This window comes from Tursiops truncatus, chromosome 18, assembly GCF_011762595.2.
Source record: "Tursiops truncatus isolate mTurTru1 chromosome 18, mTurTru1.mat.Y, whole genome shotgun sequence".
Classification (NCBI taxonomy): domain Eukaryota; kingdom Metazoa; phylum Chordata; class Mammalia; order Artiodactyla; family Delphinidae; genus Tursiops; species Tursiops truncatus.
In genome coordinates this window covers 52,685,658-52,705,026 of record NC_047051.1, presented here as the reverse complement: position 1 = coordinate 52,705,026, position 19,369 = coordinate 52,685,658, and the positions used below count along the sequence as shown (strand labels likewise).

The window sequence follows — 19,369 nt, the reverse complement described above, 5'->3', positions numbered from 1 at the left end:
TCAAACTACCACTGGCATTTTTCACAGAACTAGAACAAAAAATTTCACAATTTGTATGGCAACACAAAAGACCCCGAATAGCCAAAGCAATCTTGAGAACGAAAAGCGGAGCTGGAGGAATCAGGCTCTCTGACTTCAGACTATACTACAAAGCTACAGTAATCAAGACAGTATGGTACTGGCACAAAAACAGAAAGATAGATCAGTGGAACAGGATAGAAAGCCCAGAGATAAACCCACACACATATGGTCACCTTATCTTTGATAAAGGAGGCAGGAATGTACAATGGAGAAAGGACAGCCTCTTCAATAAGTGGTGCTGGGAAAACTGGACAGCTACATGTAAAAGTATGAGATTAGATCACTCCCTAACACCATACACAAAAATAAGCTCAAAATGGATTAAAGACCTAAATGTAAGGCCAGAAATCATCAAACTCTTAGAGGAAAATATAGGCAGAACACTCTATGACATAAATCACAGCAAGATCCTTTTTGACCCACCTCCTAGAGAAATGGAAATAAAAACAAAAATAAACAAATGGGACCTAATGAAACTTTAAAGCTTTTGCACAGCAAAGGAAACCATAAACAAGACCAAAAGACAACCCTTAGAATGGGAGAAAATATTTGCAAATGAAGCAACTGACAAAGAATTAATCTCCAAAATTTACAAGCAGCTCATGCAGCTCAATAACGAAAAAACAAACAACCCAATCCAAAAATGGGCAGAAGACCTAAATAGACATTTCTCCAAAGAAGAAATACAGACTGCCAAGAAGCACATGAAAGAATGCTCAACATCATTAATCATTAGAGAAATGCAAATCAAAACTACAATAAGATATCATCTCACACCAGTCAGAATGGCCATCATCAAAAACTCTAGAAACAATAAATGCTGGAGAGGGTGTGGAGAAAAGCATACACTCTTGCACTGCTGGTGGGAATGTGAATTGGTGTAGCCACTATGGAGAACAGTATGGAGGTTCCTTAAAAAACTACAAATAGAACTACCATATGACCCAGCAATCCCACTACTGGGCATATACCCTGAGAAAACCAAAATTCAAAAAAGTCATGTACCAAAATGTTCATTGCAGCTCTATTTACAATAGCCCGGAGATGGAAACAACCTAAGTGCCCATCATCGGATGAATGGATAAAAAAGGTGTGGCACCTATATACAATGGAATATTACTCAGCCATAAAAAGAAACGAAATTGAGCTATTTGTAATGAGGTGGATGTACCTAGAGTCTGTCATACAGAGTGAAGTAAGTCAGAAAGAGAAAGACAAATACCATATGCTAACACATATATATGGAATCTAAGGGGAAAAAAATGTCATGAAGAACCTAGGGGTAAGACAGGAATAAAGACACAGACCTACTGGAGAACGGACTTGAGGATATGGGGATGGGGAAGGGTGAGCTGTGACAGGGCGAGAGGGAGGCATGGACATATATACACTAACAAACGTAAGGTAGATAGCTAGTGGGAAGCAGCCGCATGGCACAGGGATATCAGCTCGGTGCTTTGTGACCGCCTGGAAGGGTGGGATAGGGAGGGTGGGAGGGAGGGAGACGCAAGAGGGAAGAGATATGGGAACATATGTATATGTATAACTGATTCACTTTGTTATAAAGCAGAAACTAACACACTATTGTAAAGCAATTATACCCCAATAAAGATGTTAAAAAAAAAAAAAAAACACTCAAAATGTACTGCCAAAATGGGAGAATGATGGACCTGTACCCTGAGACCCAAAGACGGCTAACAACTGGCCCACTGCCCTGCTCAGAGGCTGCCTCCTTTGGGATCCTCCTTAACTCGGCTGAGCCAACAAACCCTCAAGCACCAATGTCAGCCAGTTGAAAACTGACTTAGTAGATGCCCTTGAATGGCTTTTCAGTATTTTCATGGCTATTTGTCTCACCTGCCATTTAGACTGTCAGCTCCTTGCAGCCAGAAACTAGCTGGTTCTCCTCTCAAACCCTTGAGCATAGTGATAGAACCAGTGGCTCCCAGGCCAAGGCCATGAAGAGAGGAATTCTGCCTCCAGAAGGCCACGCTATGTTGATATTCAATAAGAAAGAGTGGTTGACATGTGTTTCCCCAGAATGCTGGAGAATAGGATTTGTTATATAGTTCAAGCCTCTAAATATTATTATTCTGAGTCATTGCACATTCACCTTCACAGAATCATAATAACCTGAAGAATTTAGAACAACGGAACATCATAGCCTTCCAGTGTACAACAAATACCTCTGCCACACACCATTTAATGTAAGTGAATGTGCATCTTCTTCCTAACAGAGGATAGAGCTTTAATACCATTTCAGACACAGGGCTCCATCCCCAAAATATACACTGAAAAATTCAGTGTTGGTAAGAGCCCAAATGTCAAAGCCACTCTCAAATAAGAAGGAACTCGCATTTCTCAAGCCTCTAGATTTCCTGAACAAGTAATTCAATGAGGAGACATTCCAGTCAGAAACAACCACATCAGCTAAATAAGTCCCATCTTCCCTAAAGTTCTCTACCTACTTTGAGAAGGTCACATGAAAACAAAAATCAGTGTAGGGTTAAAGTTTCTTTGAAATACTATTAATAGTTGAATATAGCTAATAACAGTCAAAACGTGTTCTAAATCTCTATTTTTATCCCTACATAAGCACAAACAAATAAGATACATAAATCAAATTGTGCTTACTATGTAATTTTAAAACTTTTTGAAAATATGGAGGCAAAACCATATTTAAATATTCATTTACCATATTCATTTACCAAATAAACTACCAAGCCCAATTTAACTGAAATTATCACTGCTACTTACTGAGAGCTTCCCATATGCTAGCCTTCATAGATACTTCATATCATCCAATCCTAACAGCAACTCTTTTATAGTTGGGCACTAAGGTTAGTTGCCTGACTCATTCATTCATTCATTCATTCATCTTACTTTAAAACGTTTGAGTTACTTATATGTGCCAGACCCTTCAGTGCTGGGGGTAAAATGGCAGGCAACACCCGACTTGGATTCCAGCCCTCATGGAGCTTAGAATACAGCGAAGGAGACAGTTAATAAATGATCACTCAATTATATGTATGTTTGCAGCAGAGAAGGTCAGGAGAGGAACAAGGGAGGTTTGACCTAGTCAAAGGGTCAGAAAAAAGGTTTCCTGAGAAAAAGACAACAGAGATTTGAAAGATAAGTAGGAGTTAACACAGCAAAAGGCCAGAAAAGTGAAAGGGGAGATTGCATATACAGAGGTAATAGTCACAGCAGCAAGGCAGAAAGCAGGGGGTGTGCAGTAACAGGAGGCTGGGAAGGAAAAGGGGCTGGACTGTAGGACCAGGAAGTTGGGTTAAGGACTGAGATCTTTAATCCAGGAATAATGAAAAGCCGGGGGAGGGGGTTTGAGCATCAGGGCATCCCGATCAGATTGGCCCCAAATGACCTAGCCTGAACCTAATTCCAGATTTCTTAAACTCCCAGCGTCTCTGGGACCTATTATGACATTTAACAGTTTAACCTTCAGTATCATTTTTTTTTAGGAATGACGGCTAAAAAAAAAATTTTTTTTAGATCTAATTTTGCCCGTGCATGATTTTAACATCTTTTAGGGTATAATGCAGGTATGTTGCTGTACTGTAAACAGGGTGTGAAGAATATTTCTCAAAATTGCAAGGGGACTTTCACATAGAACATGAAAGGCGAAAATGGTTCACTATTTGGTGGCTTTCTTGAAGCTATTTTAAAAATGCTTCGTTGAAGGTTAGCAAAGTGCTAACTTCTTAATTTGAAACTACAGATTAGTACTTAATTTTAATTATTAATATACTTAGACTTTTGCCAAATGGACTTTTTCAGTAAAAAATTCATGAGTTTTCTTTTACCTATTCTTTAGCACCCCATGATCAGCCTTTTTGTTAATTTCTTTATTATATAGTTTGAGAATAGATGTGGATTTTCTTCCAAACACATAAAATTTCCATAAAGATTTCTTTTTTTTTTTTAAGATTTCTTTTGAAACTTTATAATATTTACTATTTCAGGGGTTAAAAATCATGGTCTGAACAAACTTATTTCAGTCACTTCCTAATAATTACACAAAACACAGTAGTAATTTGCAGGTTAACGGAATGATTCAAGTTCTGCCATTAAAAAATCCAAAAACTCTTTATTTGCTTTAAGAAAATTAAGGCAAGGGATTTCCCTGGTGGTGCAGTGGTTAAGAATCCGCCTGTCAATGCAGAGAACACAGGTTCGAGCCCTGGTCCAGGAAGATCCCACATGCCGTGGAGCAACTAAGCCCGTGCGCCACAACTAGTGAGCCTGCTCTTTTGAGCCCACAAGCCACAACTACTGAGCCCGGTGACACAACTACTGAAGCCCACATGCCTAGAGTCTGTGCTCCGCAACAAGAGAAGCCACCACAGTGAGAAGCCCGTGCACCAAAACGAAGAATAGCCCCCGCTCGCTGCAACTAGAGAAAGCCCGCACGCAACAACGAAGACCCAACACAGTTGAAAATAAATAAATAAATTTAACCAAAAAAAGGATGAAAGAAAATTAAGGCAAAAAATATTTACTTATTTTAATTACATTCATTAATTCATTCATTTATTGGAAAGCACTTATTGAGTGGATAACGTTTAGAGTGATTTTTTTTAAAGAATAAGATGGTGAAGAACCTTTCTATTTCAGTTCCAGCCCACTAAGTCCAAGGCAGTCCTGACATAGACTCCCTCAGACCCTTGGAGCAGTCTAGCCTTTCGAAGAGTCACACCCAATACACAGTTTGTATAGAAAAGCTGGTTTATATAACACCACAATATTCTCAAATGATTCACAATTCACTGAAACTTCGAAATACTTCCTGTGCAAAGGAACAGGACAGGAAGAACAAATTGAATCTGCATGCACCCATATTCCATTTACCATATTGAAGATTTTTAGACCTGACCTGTTAACTGAGATTATTAATTCAGGGCTGGCTGGAAGCCTGGATTTTATGTCTTCTGGATCATAAGAATGGCTGTCGTGGAATCTGTTTGATGAAATCTTCCTTAGAGAACAGGATGAACTTCCTATGCCCTTTTGATCACGGGTCCACATAATGGGAAGTATAAAACCCAAAGTTCCTATTTATTCAGAGGCTAAAATCTTCCTACTGCTACTAAGCTTGGCCAGTAATATCCAAATACTCATTTCAATTTATGATTTTCACTTTAGCATCTGGGTTAAAAAGATTCCAAAATAAAGGGATCAAATGTTAAAAACAAACAGAATAAAACTAATAAACCTAGGGCTATTTGGGGACAGGCAAAGCAACAATGCTGTGGTCTCACTGATTAGACTTTCTCTGCACACATCAGTGCTACAAAGAAAGAAGCTTGACTGTAAGGTCAAGGGATAAATATATTGGAAATATAATGAGAAAAATCATGTTGGACTGCAGAGAAATTTTGCCTTGTTACAGAAATTCAGTCCACTTCTGACTTTGCATAACTTGTAGTAATAAAGTGCATGGAGCCAGCAGGAAGACTGATTAACCAGTAGAAACCACCAGGTGGATTCAGGTTGAATATAAGATCTCTGAAAAAAGACCCGACCAACCAGAGCCTCTGGTTTAAGATCAACTCATCAAACCACTTCTCTTACCCAGGGATAACTCCAGATCTTTCCCCCAGTTTAGATAAAAGGACATCACCAAAGAAGGTCAGATGCAGAGATAAGCTGTCCCCAGTCCTCCTAGGGATGTAGATAAGAACTCAAGTGTTCTATTCTGAATTCCTATTGCAGCCACTTCCAGTTCCCTCCAAAAGGTAGCAGCTATAGATTTGGAGATTCAAAGCAATTCAAAAAAGTAAAATGACTACAGTCCTGGCTGTCAAATCAAAAGGTCATTATTGCAAAACCATTTCTTTAACTTAGGAAGGTCCCTCCCAGAAGAGTCCATGCATAAATTGTTTACTAAGGCAATTGGGATACTAAATTGTTACTCGTGGAAGCAGTATACGCTGTTGTATTCTGGGCCATCTTTAAATACGAATACATATATAATTCACCTTGGTTATAAAACTAAAAAAAAATAAAATAAAATAACCATATAATCAATATTCTTCTTTGTCTTAAAAACACATCATATCACTGCAAGATATCTCTCTGGTTATCAAACCTGGGCCTGAACCAAGTAAGCCCAAGTGGTTTGGTCAATCTCACAAAGAAACTGGAAATAGAGTTGTTTAAAACTACATTCTCCCATTACTAAGACATAAATCAGAAGCTCAGATGATTACGTGCAACCTTGAAAATATCTGACTTAACTTGGCCAACAGACCTACTGGTAAAGAAGCATGTCCACAGTGTCTACCAAAGACTGGGGGAGGCAAAATTCATGTCAGTTTAGAGTAAGAGTAAGAAGGCATGTTACCTAGTCCCTCCAGAGAACTTAGAGGTGAGTACCAGTGTAGCAGGCGTTTCCAAGGATTGGACATTTTTCAACATCAGGGAACAGGAACACGTGTTCAAACATCAGGGCTGCCTCTCTAGAACCCTCCACAGCACGTTTGAAAATGGGCTTCATTGTGAAGTTTTACATAACATCCTTTCAAAATTTAAAGTATCTTCCAAAATTAACCCCAGTTATAATTTTGGCATGTAACGTGAGAATCAATTTTGGGACACATTACAATAGCTGCACCAAACACTTCATTGTGTGTGCATGCACACGCATACCTGGAAGCATAATTCCTCTTTGGGATGACAACTAAGTAAACTTTGCAGGCAGAATATAGTGCTTTATACACCACTTCTGAAAGGTAGTAATAATAAATAATAAATTAAATAGTAAGGAGTAAATTAGAACGACTCCAATAGATTCTCGTTTTTACCTTGTGCTTAAGTTAAAGGGTAAATGTTTTCCCAGCTTGCAAACAGGAGGCTGCTGGGGAAGAAGGAAGAGCTAGATTACATGGGATTCCTTCTAGCTCGTGAAAGATAAGTATAAATTCCTAGATTCTTCTCTATTGATTCAGTAAAAATGGAAGGTACTCTCAGCAGCCGGAGGCTTCTAATTTAAATTCCATTTTATACTTTGAACCAGAACAACGTGTTTTCACAGAGTTCCTGCAGCGCCGGGAGCACAGCCTGGGCACAAGTGTCTCCTAAGAAGCAGCCATCGGGTGCAGGGGTTTGAGGAAGCGAAGAGAAGGCGTTTCTTTCACCTGTTCTGCCGGAGACTTGGCCATATTCTGGCAGCGCATTCCCACCAGCCTTGCACACCCTGGTTTTGGCCCCCAAGTCCGTCCCCTCGGTAAAAGCCGGGGTTCTTCTGCACCTGGTACCTCATCTCACATTCAAAAGGAATGTGTCCGAAAAGAGGGTAGGGAAAGCCACCTGCTGTTGCACTTACATAATAAATGTCTTTTTATTCATTGTGAACCAGTCGGCCCAAGGTACATTCTGGAAGGCACCTCCGCCTGCCTTCGTTGAGTCCCGGGTAAGAAAGCACCTCAGCCCCGCGCCGGGCGGGCGGGCGCCCCCTGGTGGCCCGACGGGCCGTGAGCGCCGCGGCGCTTGAGTTCACCCGGAGGCTCAAAAGACTCGGGCGTCGGGCGAGCGGCCAGAGCTGGGGTGGGGGTGGGGGGCAGTCGTTCCGTGTCCTCAGGCCCGGGGACGCCGTGGAGCAGGCGGACGTAGCCCGGTCCACCCTCACCCGAGGGGTGGGGGGACGTAGGCCAGCGCCCGGAAATAACGCATGCCACTTCCCCTGCCACCTCTGGGTCCAAACCTCGGGCGAGGAGAGAGAGCCCTAGAGAAACATGGAGAAGGCAGGGCGAGAGCGCAGCGCGGCCGGGAACGGTCCGGGGACGTTCCAGCACGAGAGCTCGGGAGAAGGCAACGAGTGCCAGGGTAGCTGTGAACGGATGTGGGCTGGAGCCGGACCCGGGAAATCTAGCACCAACCACGTTTTCCTAGCACTGTTTCAAGAACTCTAACCCCAGCACGGCGAGATCGCAGGTGCTCTTCGGGAGTTTTGACCGTGCTTCTCTGTAAAGTAAAACCGTTCTGTAAATCATTAGAATCCAACATTAGGAGTGTGTTGGGAGGGGTGTTAATTTCCCACCGGTGCTCTCACGTGCAAGCACGTTTGCTTAGTAAATGAACGGCAGTTAGAGCAGTGCATATGTATGCATTTTCTATCTTTATATACGTATACATATTTTCTTAAAGTGGGAAAACACAGACCACCTTCAAAATGGACAATAGGATCTTCTTGGGAAATGTTCTACGTGACAAGGAGAGTCGGAAATGAAGGGTGACTCTTTAAGTGGAGGAGGACATCTGCAGTGAAACAGCGTGCCCCCTCCCATTTCAGAAGCCCGTGATGTCGCCCTTAGTAATCGTTTATGTGTGTATGACTGAATTAACTAATTTTAAGAAGGCCTGTATTGTACAGTTTCCTTCCGCTGTTGCGTCAAACAAAACAGTAAGAAAGATCTTCAGAAAGCCTCCATCTGTAGCTAACTGCCCCTTTAAAATTAAAATCTAATATTAAACAGAAAAACGACACAATCAAAAGCAAATCCCGGCAAGAGCAGAAGGCACTTGAAACTCGAATCTGCATTCCGTTCCTCTCGTACGCAGCTCTGAGGTGGGAGTGGCGGTTTGTGCTGGTGCCTGGTGTATAATCGGGTTAATCCAGTAGACAAAGAATAAACCAATAGCCCTCCCACCTCACTTCCCGCTCCCCTTCCCCTCCCCCTTCTTCTCTCCCCGTCGCCCCCTCGAGGGGGAACAGAAAAGGGGAGAGGTTGGCTTGCAATGGATTCCGAATAAAGTCTCAAAACCTGCAACTTGCTTTTAATGCTAACGCTGCGTGGCCCGGATTAGTTTGAAATGTTCATTCCCTTTTCCTAGTGGCGGGGAGAAAGTTCCCTAAGGCCAGCCGAACTAAGGCTCGTCCTCATGGCCCCTGGGGAAACCTTAAGGTCAGTGTTTCCTTGAAACTAGATAAACTGACCCCGCCGTGCCCAGCCCGGCCCCGCGGGCACCCCGCGTGACGGCGCCCGGGCGGCAGGACCAGCCTAGGGACGCGCGGGGCGGCGCAGTTGCCCTTTTGAATGCCTCCTGCGGCTCGGAGCGCTGGCGGGCGCTGGAGTGTGAGTGAATGTAGCCCCGCGGAGCCAATGAGCTGGGACCGGATGCGATATATCCTCTGGGACAACAACTGCTCTGTTCCGCCTCGGATCCACATGACGCCATTTACTGCTGCCGCGGCCGCCGCAGAGCTGCTCCCTGCCTCCTCCGGAAAGGCGAGGGCGCAAGCCAACGGCGGGCCCCCCCCCCGTCCGGGCCCCAGACCCTCCCCCTTCTCCTCCTCCTTCGCACCCACCGCCCCCGCCTCGGCCTCGCCGCCGCGCCTCCACAACGCCCAGTCTGCACCGCCGAGAGCTGCGCGCCGCAGCGCGAGCGGAGGAGAGGGGCCGGCGGAGCGCGCAGCGCCCAGGCCCCCGCGCCCGCCCGGCCCGCAGCCCTGCCGCCCCGCACCCCCGCGCCGCCTCCGCTCGGACGCGGCCGCGGCCGCGCGACTTGGCCATCTGGCTTTAGGTTCCCTGTAAGGCCGTTTTCTTTTCTCATTCGCTCATCTGCCAAGAAAGGAGACTCGCCGTTGGCGCTTTGGCCTCCAGTTCATTGAGAAAAAAGAGGAAATACTCCGCGTGCGCGTTTAGAAAGGGGGTCGCCTCCAGCCCCGAACTCCAGAGTGTTCATCGCCTGGGGACTTCGCTCCGGATTTTCCTCTCCTTTTCTCGTCCAGCCGATTGCTCGGAAGTTAGGCTGAAGCAGAGTTTAGAAGCAAGAGGGGAAAAAGTTTGCATCGGGGCTGGATTTATTTGCACATCGCAGGAAGAAGAGAATCCAACGGAGAGGGGTTGGTGCAAAGCCGCGATCACGGTGAGGCGCGTTTGGCTGGCTCTTCCCCGTCCTGGCTCCGTGGCCGGCGCGTTGTGGGCAACATGGAGTAGGTGCAGCCGGACCGGGAGTGGGGTCTGTCTTTCCTCCGGCCTCCCTTTCTCTAACCCCGCAGGTTTTCCGTGGGGAACCCGGGAGCTGCCCGCGGGTCTGCCTCGCCTCGGGCTCTGTCTGCCTCGGCGGGGGCTGCAGTGCGCGCCGGGTGCAGTGTCCCCGACCCCACGCGCCCGCGCTCTGGGGGGTTGGGGTGGCGGACGGCTCGCGGCGAGTCGGGTCCCGGCGGTGCACTGGCCGCGAATTAGGCGCTGAGAGCGGGAGAGGGAGGGAAAACACTTTGTGTTTTCCAGGTCGCCGTTGCAGGCGCCCGCATTGCTAACCTGTTCCTCTCCGGGGAAGGCACGTCCTGAGAGAGGCTGTCCCGAGGCAGGGGCGCCGGGGTTACCGAGGGAGCGTGGGTAGCTCGCCTCGCGGGGGCAGCTAGACCTCGCGGGTGAAAAAAGGACAGGGTGCCGGGTGGAGGGAGCCTCCGCCTCTGCTCGGTGTGAACACAGGCGAGCACGGAGCCGGGTGGGAGCGTCGCCCTGCCTGGCGCCGCGTCTCTGCGGTTCGAAGTGCAGCTTTCTCTTTTTTCCGTTCGCCGTGGTCGGCTTGGGTCATGCTTTTTTTTATTTTTGGAAGATTGGGCCGACCCAGCACAGGAAGAAAGTCATCAAGCGGTCGCGATCGTTTTCCATTACCTGAAAGTAGGTGGCAAAAGTGGCTAAGGTTTTTTTTTTTTTTTTTTTCCCTCCCTTTTCCTTTGATGGGCTGATCCACTTTTTTGTTGCTGCTGCTGTTTCTTAATTCGGAATCTTGTGCGTTTTTACAAAGCGGTTTCTGTGTCGGTTTGCCCCACCCTTGCTTGTGCTGAAGTCCTTTCCCCCTAATCCTTAGTCTGATCACACACTGTCCTTAATGGGGGTTTCGAAGCGGGGGGCGGGGGGGCGGGGGCGAGGGAGCGGGGGAAGGAGGGGTGCTGCGAAGGAGGCCAGGGATAAGCAGAAATCTCTCTAGTAAACCTCCTTACCCGCAAAGATGCTACTTTGCACTGCAAGCAAATCTGCGCGGAAACTTTCCAGTTTGGGGATCTGGGTCTTGCACGCCCGGCGTGGGACCCTGGAAAATGTTCTTTCTTTTAAAAGCATTTTTTATTTGACTTTAAGAAGTATATACATGTATATAGATATATATTTTTTCAATATATAGGCGTTTGCAGATTGCAGGCAATGCCCCTTCGGTCAGCGCAGGGTGGAGTCGCCCGGTGTGCATGGGTTAGACCTCGAAGTACCGGCTCTATGTCCAAGGCAGGGCCAGTGCCCCGTGTTCGAGGGCCTTGGCCGCAACGTGTTGCAATGGGCGGTGTGACCTCCGCCTAAGGGTGGAGTGGCTCCCTCTTGGAGCTGGGAGGCAGTTCTCTGGGGTGGGGGAGATTCTATCTGCGAATGAAGAGAGGGGGAAGCGCGCTCTAGCGTTTCAGGGCACGTCCCCTTCCGAGGCGCCCGCGTCCCCCGCCTGTCTGTCCGTCTCGGAATTGTGCGCAGGGGGGCCAGCTTGGCTTCTGGGCTGCGTCAGTCCTCCCGGAAAAAAGTCCCTTGGGGCTCCGACTGTGTGTCCCACCTGCTGGGGACCGTGTCGGGGCGCAGATAGAGCCGATAAACGGAGTGAAAGCAAAGAGCAGCGCGATCTCGTCTAGCCTCTCTGTTGGAACTGAGATCCGGTCTCCAGCTCTGCCTTTTTCCGAATTGGAAGGCGTGTGTCACCTGCCTGTGTCTCTTTTCTAAAAAGCCAGACTGGATGAAGGTCCACTTTTGCGCGTTTTTAGTCATTGTAGACTTGGTTGGCAAAGGGGGTGGTAGTTTTGAAATTTTACAGAGAGGTGGCGATTTAAGCGGTTACTTGTCAGGATGATAGATTTGAGATGTGACACTTGAATTTTTAAAACACTTCCTGTTACCGCCAATCAGTTTATTAGGTTCTTGGAAATGCGCAAAGTAGTTAAGATTTTGGCAGAATTTAAAATGTTCTCCCAGGCTCTCGGGTTGTACAATATGTGATTCTCAAGTTGTTGGGAAGTTGAAAATAAGTTCCTGTCTTTTTGTTGCTCCTGGTTGTAAGTTTGCTTTATTGTAGTCCTGGCACCTGACAGGATTTGAATTGGTGTGTTTTTAATTCTATTACTTTGTGCTACTGTGTAGTTAATGATAATTCATGATTGTTGTATAAAATGTATAACTATTCCTGGGGGGGGGATATTTAGTTTTTTGCATGTCAGATTCATCCTATGAGGTTTTATAAAGTTACAGAATAGTTCAAGGTATTTAATGCAAAAGCAGACTTAATTAAGAACCAAGAATTTCTAGGCTGTATTTATTGATGTTTAAGGCAAAAATGACCATAATAAGTTTAAACCTGTTTCAGAATCTGAAAAGGTATTCAACTTTTGAATATGTCAGTATCAATGTTATATTCCAACACTACTTTCCCACAGTGTTTTACATGGAACCTGAACCTTGCAGATTTTATGCTTATTTGAGTAAGGAATTGTTACTTACGCGATTGAAACAAAGATCAGCCTGGTGTCACCACACATCACAGGATTGAAGAATTGCTGATGCACAGCCGTAATTTTTACTTTTTGGTACAGGCGTGGCTCAGATGGCTGTCCGAATACCCTCCACAGCAACTCCGCTTGAAAGCCTGTTTCTCTGGGGGAGGTGGGGAGTGAAGAGTTAACTCAAGGGGGTGGAGAGTGGGAAGTATCCTGGAGTGTAAACCGTCTCCTTCCTCTTGGTTTCCGCAGGAATTCAGATGTGTTCTAAGCCTGCTGGGGTGAGCATACTTCCAAGACCTGATGGAGGCCAGAGCTCAGAGTGGCAGCGGATCGCAGCCCTTGCTGCAGGCAGCCCGTGACGGTGGCAGGCAGCGTGGGGAGCCCGACCCCAGAGACGCCCTCGCCCAGCAGGTACACGTGCTGTCTCTGGATCAGATCAGAGCCATCCGAAACACCAATGAGTACACAGAGGGGCCTACTGTGGTCCCCAGACCTGGGCTCAAGCCTGCACCTCGCCCCTCCGCTCAGCACAAGCACGAGAGACTCCACGGTCTGCCTGAGCACCGCCAGCCCCCCAGGCCCCAGCACTCACAGGCCCACGCTTCTGCGAGGGCCACTCTGTCCAGGTCCGTCAGCACAGTCAGCTCGGGGTCTCGCAGCAGTACTAGGACAAGTACCAGCAGCATTTCCTCTGAACAGAGGCTCTTGGGATCATCCTTCTCCTCGGGGCCTGTTGCTGATGGGATAATCCGGGTGCAGCCCAAATCAGAGCTCCAGCCAGGTGAGCTTAAGCCGCTGAGCAAGGAGGATTTGGGGCTGCACGCCTACAGGTGTGAGGACTGCGGCAAGTGCAAATGTAAGGAGTGCACCTACCCAAGGCCTCTGCCATCGGATTGGATCTGCCACGAGCAGTGCCTTTGCTCGGCCCAGAACGTGATCGACTACGGGACCTGCGTGTGCTGTGTGAAAGGCCTCTTCTATCACTGTTCTAACGATGACGAGGACAACTGTGCTGACAACCCGTGTTCCTGCAGCCAGTCTCACTGTTGTACACGGTGGTCGGCCATGGGCGTCATGTCCCTCTTTTTGCCTTGTTTATGGTGTTACCTTCCAGCCAAGGGTTGCCTTAAATTGTGCCAGGGGTGTTATGACCGGGTGAACAGGCCTGGATGCCGTTGTAAAAATTCAAACACAGTCTGCTGCAAAGTTCCCACTGTCCCACCCAGGAACTTTGAAAAACCAACATAGCATCATTAATCAGGAATATTGCTGTGATAAGGATTGTTCCCTTTTTTTTTCTTTCTTTTTTTTTTTTTTTTAACACACACATATGCAACCAACTAAACAGTTAGAAATCTTGGCACTGTTGATAGAGGGTTGGGATATCCTTTGCTGTTTGCAGTGAAATGCTTTTTGTCCATGTGCCATTTTACGCGTGTTAGAATTCAGCTAATGGAGCTCAGAGTATGTGATGCAGATCTTGGCAACCTACATGTTGCATAAGCTAAAGCAACAGACACTCCTAGGCAAAGTTTTTGTTTGTGAATAGTACTTGCAAAATTTGTAAATTAGCAAATGACTTTTTTCCCCCATTGTTTTCTCCAGAGATAATGTGCTATATTTTTGTATATACAATAATATTTGCAACTGTGAAAAACAAGTTGTGCCATACTATATGGCACAGTCACAAAATATTATACTAATATGTTGTACATTCGGAAGAATGTGAATCAATCAGTATGTTTTTAGATTGTATTTTGCCTTACAGAAAGCCTTTATTGTAAGACTCTGATTTCCCTTTGGACTTCATGTATATTGTACAGTTACAGTAAAATTCTACCTTTATTTTCTAATTTTTTCAACATATTGTTTAGTGTAAAGAATATTTATTTGAAGTTTTATTATTTTATAAAGAAGAATATTTATTTTAAGAGGCATCTTACAAATTTTGCCCCTTTTATGAGGATGGGATAGTTGCTGCAAATGAGGGGTTACAGATGCATATGTTCAATATAAAATAGAAAATATATTAACGTTTGAAATTAAACTGAGCTGGATTGTCTTATTTTACCTTTTCTTTTGTTTTTTGAAGTGAAAAACCATTTTATGTCAAGGATAGCACTTCAGTGAAATTGTTTCACTTATCTATGAGATTATCTTACGGTTGCTGCTTTAAAGTAGAGTGGAGATTTGGTGATTTTCAGAGATAACTCTAGCCATCAGGAGAGAAATAGCTGAGCGCCTGACTCAATAGTATAAATCGAATGAGGGCTCATTTTCGGCTCCTGTTGTTTTACTGATTTGCAGACTAGCCTTTGTTTTGCAGGTTTAAAAAAAAAAAAAGTCTTATTCGTTCAGGAGACTTCCCTAAAAGATGAACCATTAGACTTTTTCTTTATATACAATATTAAGAATTAATGTCATAAGGCTAATTCAGGACCAGAGAAATGAGTTCATTTCAACAAATATTTATTGACTGTCCTCTGTGTGTCAGGCACGCAGTATACACAGATCAATGCTTATAATTGAGGCAAAAATGTTTTCTTGACTTAGCAGATCATGGCTCTGTTTTTTCTAGTCTCTTTGGTTTTAGACTCTTAAGTTTATCACCATGATACCAAGTTCCTTATGTTAGGAAAGACATGGAAAACATAACTTGTTTTGGTTCAGGCACTGGGTATCATGAAATTTCATCCTGTATTGGTCTAATAATTCAAGCACAAGCAGGCCAACTTGAGAGGCCCTGTTGTATTTAATCAAATTATCCAGAAAATTGTTAAATTTTACACTGAGAAAAAGATGCAGAATGGCAAAAAAGTCAGTGTTTGCGGTTATCTTTTGGACGCAAACACAGCAAGCTGCTAAAAGCCCATCTTGACAAATATTGGGTTTTCTTACTTGTAATAAGTCACTTGATTAATTAGTCACTTTATGGCTGATTTTTTTTTTTCCCAAAGCACAACCTTTTGCTGCCAAGAATCACCGGAAGTCTAGGAAATGATTTACCTGACATTATTGTTTAATCTCTCGTTTCCTGTTCTAAGGCTCCTTCTCTTAGGTTAAGAGCTCTTAGTACAGGCTGTCTTCTGTTTTGTTTTTTGAAATTGGCTTTCAAGAAACTATATAGCCTCCTAAACCAAGACATTGCTATAAGGACCTTCAGTTTCCTCTAAGCTTTCTCCAAAAAAAACCCCCCAAAAAACACAAGGGTAAATCAATTTAGAAATTACTCTTAAGTTTCAACTCTGGGATACTGAATGTTGCAATTCTAATACTCATATCTAACCATTATGGTCTAAGAGGAATTAAAATATTGAAAAAAAATAGGACAGGGTTTCTTATTCATCACATAGTTTTCAGGATTTGTAAAGCACAAAAATTTTGACTCCCGGTTTCTGACTGTATCAGAAACTGCCATACGCACTGAGAACTGTTTTGTGTAGAAACTGTGAGAGGCCTTTTTTTTTTTTTTTAAACCACATGAGCAGCTTTCAAAGTGTTACATAGACAAATTGAATCAGATGCAATTCGGTGTTTATTGAAGATGTAGAATAAAGACCTCTTTCCATGGTTATGGACTCAATCTCTGATCGTGTGGCCTAGGGATTTGCATTTTTAATCATTCCACTGGTGATTATGTACAGTTTGAGCACTACTGACCTAGATATTGCTTTCTAATTTAGCTTTGTTTTTTTTAATGGATTCCATTGTAAAGCATAATTCACGAGTTTGAATGTAGAACATAGTGATAAACCAGCTGAAGTTAGAAGAGGACTTGGTGTAAGTATATATGAAGTCTTGATCAAAATTATTTAAAGATAAATAAGGAAAATTGGATTCCTCAAGAAGCTTCTAACTATTAAATGTTGAATTTGTCTATAAACCAGTATAGAATTCATTTTCAGAATATAAAGAATGTTTCTATCTAAACAGATTGAAAACAGATGGTGCTCACTCTTCAGTGTGTTAAAAGAGTTTTTAAATATTCCAGGTCATCTCACTGAGGTAAAAGAATAATCACCTCAAGTTCTTTTCTTTTTTTTTTTTTTTTTTGCGGTACGCGGGCCTCTCACTGTTGTGGCCTCTCCCGTTGCGGAGCACAGGCTCCGGACGCACAGGCTCAGCGGCCACGGCTCACGGGTCCAGCCGCTCCGCGGCATGTGGGATCTTTCCGGACCGGGGCATGAACCCGCGTCCCCTGCATCGGCAGGCGGACTCTCAACCACTGCGCCACCAGGGAAGCCCCTCACCTCAAATTCTTAATCTCAAGTTCGTGAAAATTCTTATTATAAATACCAGTTGATAATGCAATGGCCATTATTCGGATATTGCGATAGATTAAAAGTATAATGATACAGCCAACATTAGTTGACCCCTTACCATTTAGGGGCCTCTTAACTATATATTTTTCTGGTTTCTTACCTTTTTATTTTTTTAGAAACCTGTGCATTCTCTATATTGAGATTCATTTAAGGATGACAACTTGATTGCTGTTACTGAAAACAGTCATTTATGTGTGTTGAGGAGGAGACTAAGGCCCTGCCAGGTTTCTCCATGTTGGAGCATGCTCTGGGCATTGTCTGTGAAAGAAGAAAGCCAAAACCAAATACAGGTACTCTCAACCAAACTCTGCATGACTTTTTTCTCCAATACACCTTTGTCTCAAGGACTGCTTGCCTCCAGGATATATAAGATAGTGATAATGTCAGATAAATGAGTTTGCTCTTTGCACAGTGCAGTGAGGTATTGGATAGACAGTTGATGGGTTTAATGCTTTTGAACGTATATGTCAGAACTTTCAAGGGTTTAACGGGTTTCGAGTTTCACTTGTAGTTATATCCAAATCTGGCCGTTTGCCTTCCTCTCTTAAATATGCAGAAGGACCAGGATGTACGTGCAAAAGTCTCAACTTTGAAAATGGGTTAAACTGTGTAGATCAAAAACATTAAGTTTGTCATCTTGTGCGCAATCTTTTACACTACTTTAGTAAAGAACAATAAAAATAGGCATTAACTAGTTACATCAATACTGTATCAGTATCCATTCTTTGGTTTTCAATATTCATTAAGACACAAGTTATGTTAATTTCTACTTTAATTAGGCCAGTTGCCTCATTTCTCTGCAAGATACCAAGGGTGGGTCTCCAATGATTGAAGACTAGAGCAGAATTTTAAAATCAGGTGTGTCTGATTTGCCTGAACTGATCGTTAGAGTGAAGCTTTACATCTGGAATGTTTAACCACTGGTTTAGCCATTCATGGGAGGATAAAGCTGTCAGACTGTATCCTATAGTTGCATTTTATTTGGATATCATACACCACCTTCCTTACATCATGAGAGACAACCATTTGAATAATGAGAGATAAAATGTGAATTCCACTAATAGTGCACCTCTGGTCAAAATTAAATTTAAGAGACTCATTTAACTTGTAGTTGAAAAAAGAGAGAAAAATATCTAGAATATATGTTATATAGAATATAATACACATTATATATTCTCTATATAGAGAGAATGTAAAAATATATAGAAATAGAGCAAATTAAAAAAGATTAGCACTTAAACCTTTACCAAATGTTTCACATTTTTATTTAAAACTGCATTTTGATTGACCTAAAGAAATTTTAAAAGCCAGTCTTACTTGGCAACTAATATTTTTTTAATAAACTATTAAAGGAGGTTAGAACGAAGCCTGTTTGTTGCCTTGGCCTCTGGCTTGGCTACATGGGGCATGTAAGGCTTCAGCATACCTTGAAGGAGTCAATTTCTCAAAACAGTTCTAATGCACACAGAAGACATGAAAAATTCGGCTGAATGCAAGAACCACACTCCCCACCCCTGGAATGGAATTTGGGTCCCCAAAATTAGGCATTTCAATTGAACACATTTTTTTTGAATGCCTACTCCTTAACCATCACAGGGCTAGTGGCTGAAGTACAAAAGGAAAGGGTTAGCGACTCTAATGCAAGCCAGGACTTTCCACAGCAAAGGCACAAGCAAGGTGCTATGAGAGACAGAAAATGGGTAAAGCACTGATGCGTTCACGATGGGTTTGATCTCCAAGGCTTTGCAATGGTTACAGATAGTTAAATAGGCACAGAGTTTTTTGCTGAGTCAGAGGCAACAGAATTCCCACTACTCATTAAATAAAACTGTGTTCACCATGCTCATATCTTAAATTCTAAATGAAATGTAGAGAGGAATCCCTGGTGGTCCAGTGGTTAGGACTCCAAGCTCTCACCGCAGAGGGCCGGGGTTCAATCCCTGGTTGGGGAACTAAGATCCCACAAGCGTGAGGTGTGGCCAAAAAAAATATTTTAAATAAATAAATGTAGACATGTTTAATATTTGGACACCTATAATTTGCTGTATTTATTCTTAATTTTATGATTCATGATTGATTAAAACTTTTCCCTAAAAAATGTGGATTAAAAGATACATTTTTAAGATATATAACTAAGACATAAGTTGGAAAGATCTGTTTATTCTTGTTTTTCCAGTTTTTACTAGAGTTTCCCTCTTGTCACTAACCCATAATTTTAGCTTGCTTCTGTACCTAGAAAAATGAATACTTGTGAAGAACAAATTGGGGATAATGAAACAGAAAAAAACGCATTCATGATAGTATGAAAGAAAGTAGTTGAGCTTTGGAGCAATTCCACCCTTGCCAAAAAACAATGCCTGAGACCTGACTTCCCAGGTCCACACGGCTCACAAAGCCCAGATGACCACCTCTGGCAACTACGTTAACACAACTAACATTTTTGAAATGGTTTTGTGCTCCAAATAACATCTGG

General features: G+C 43.7%; 1 protein-coding gene across 1 annotated transcript; it reads left to right on the top strand.

The window, feature by feature from the left end:
* Window positions 1–9,488: 9,488 nt before the first annotated feature.
* SPRY2 (sprouty RTK signaling antagonist 2) lies at window positions 9,489–13,893 on the top strand. Its single transcript, XM_019921152.3, has 2 exons — window positions 9,489–9,966; window positions 12,824–13,893. The coding sequence occupies exon 2, from the start codon at window positions 12,875–12,877 to the stop codon at window positions 13,820–13,822; it is 948 nt and encodes a 315-aa protein (XP_019776711.1). The 5' UTR covers window positions 9,489–9,966; window positions 12,824–12,874; the 3' UTR covers window positions 13,823–13,893.
* The last annotated feature ends 5,476 nt before the right edge of the window (window positions 13,894–19,369 follow it).

Coding starts and splice junctions, on each gene's coding strand:
- SPRY2 (XM_019921152.3), top strand. CDS start 12,875: ATGGAGGCCAGAGCTCAGAGTGGCAGCGGATCGCAGCCCTTGCTGCAG.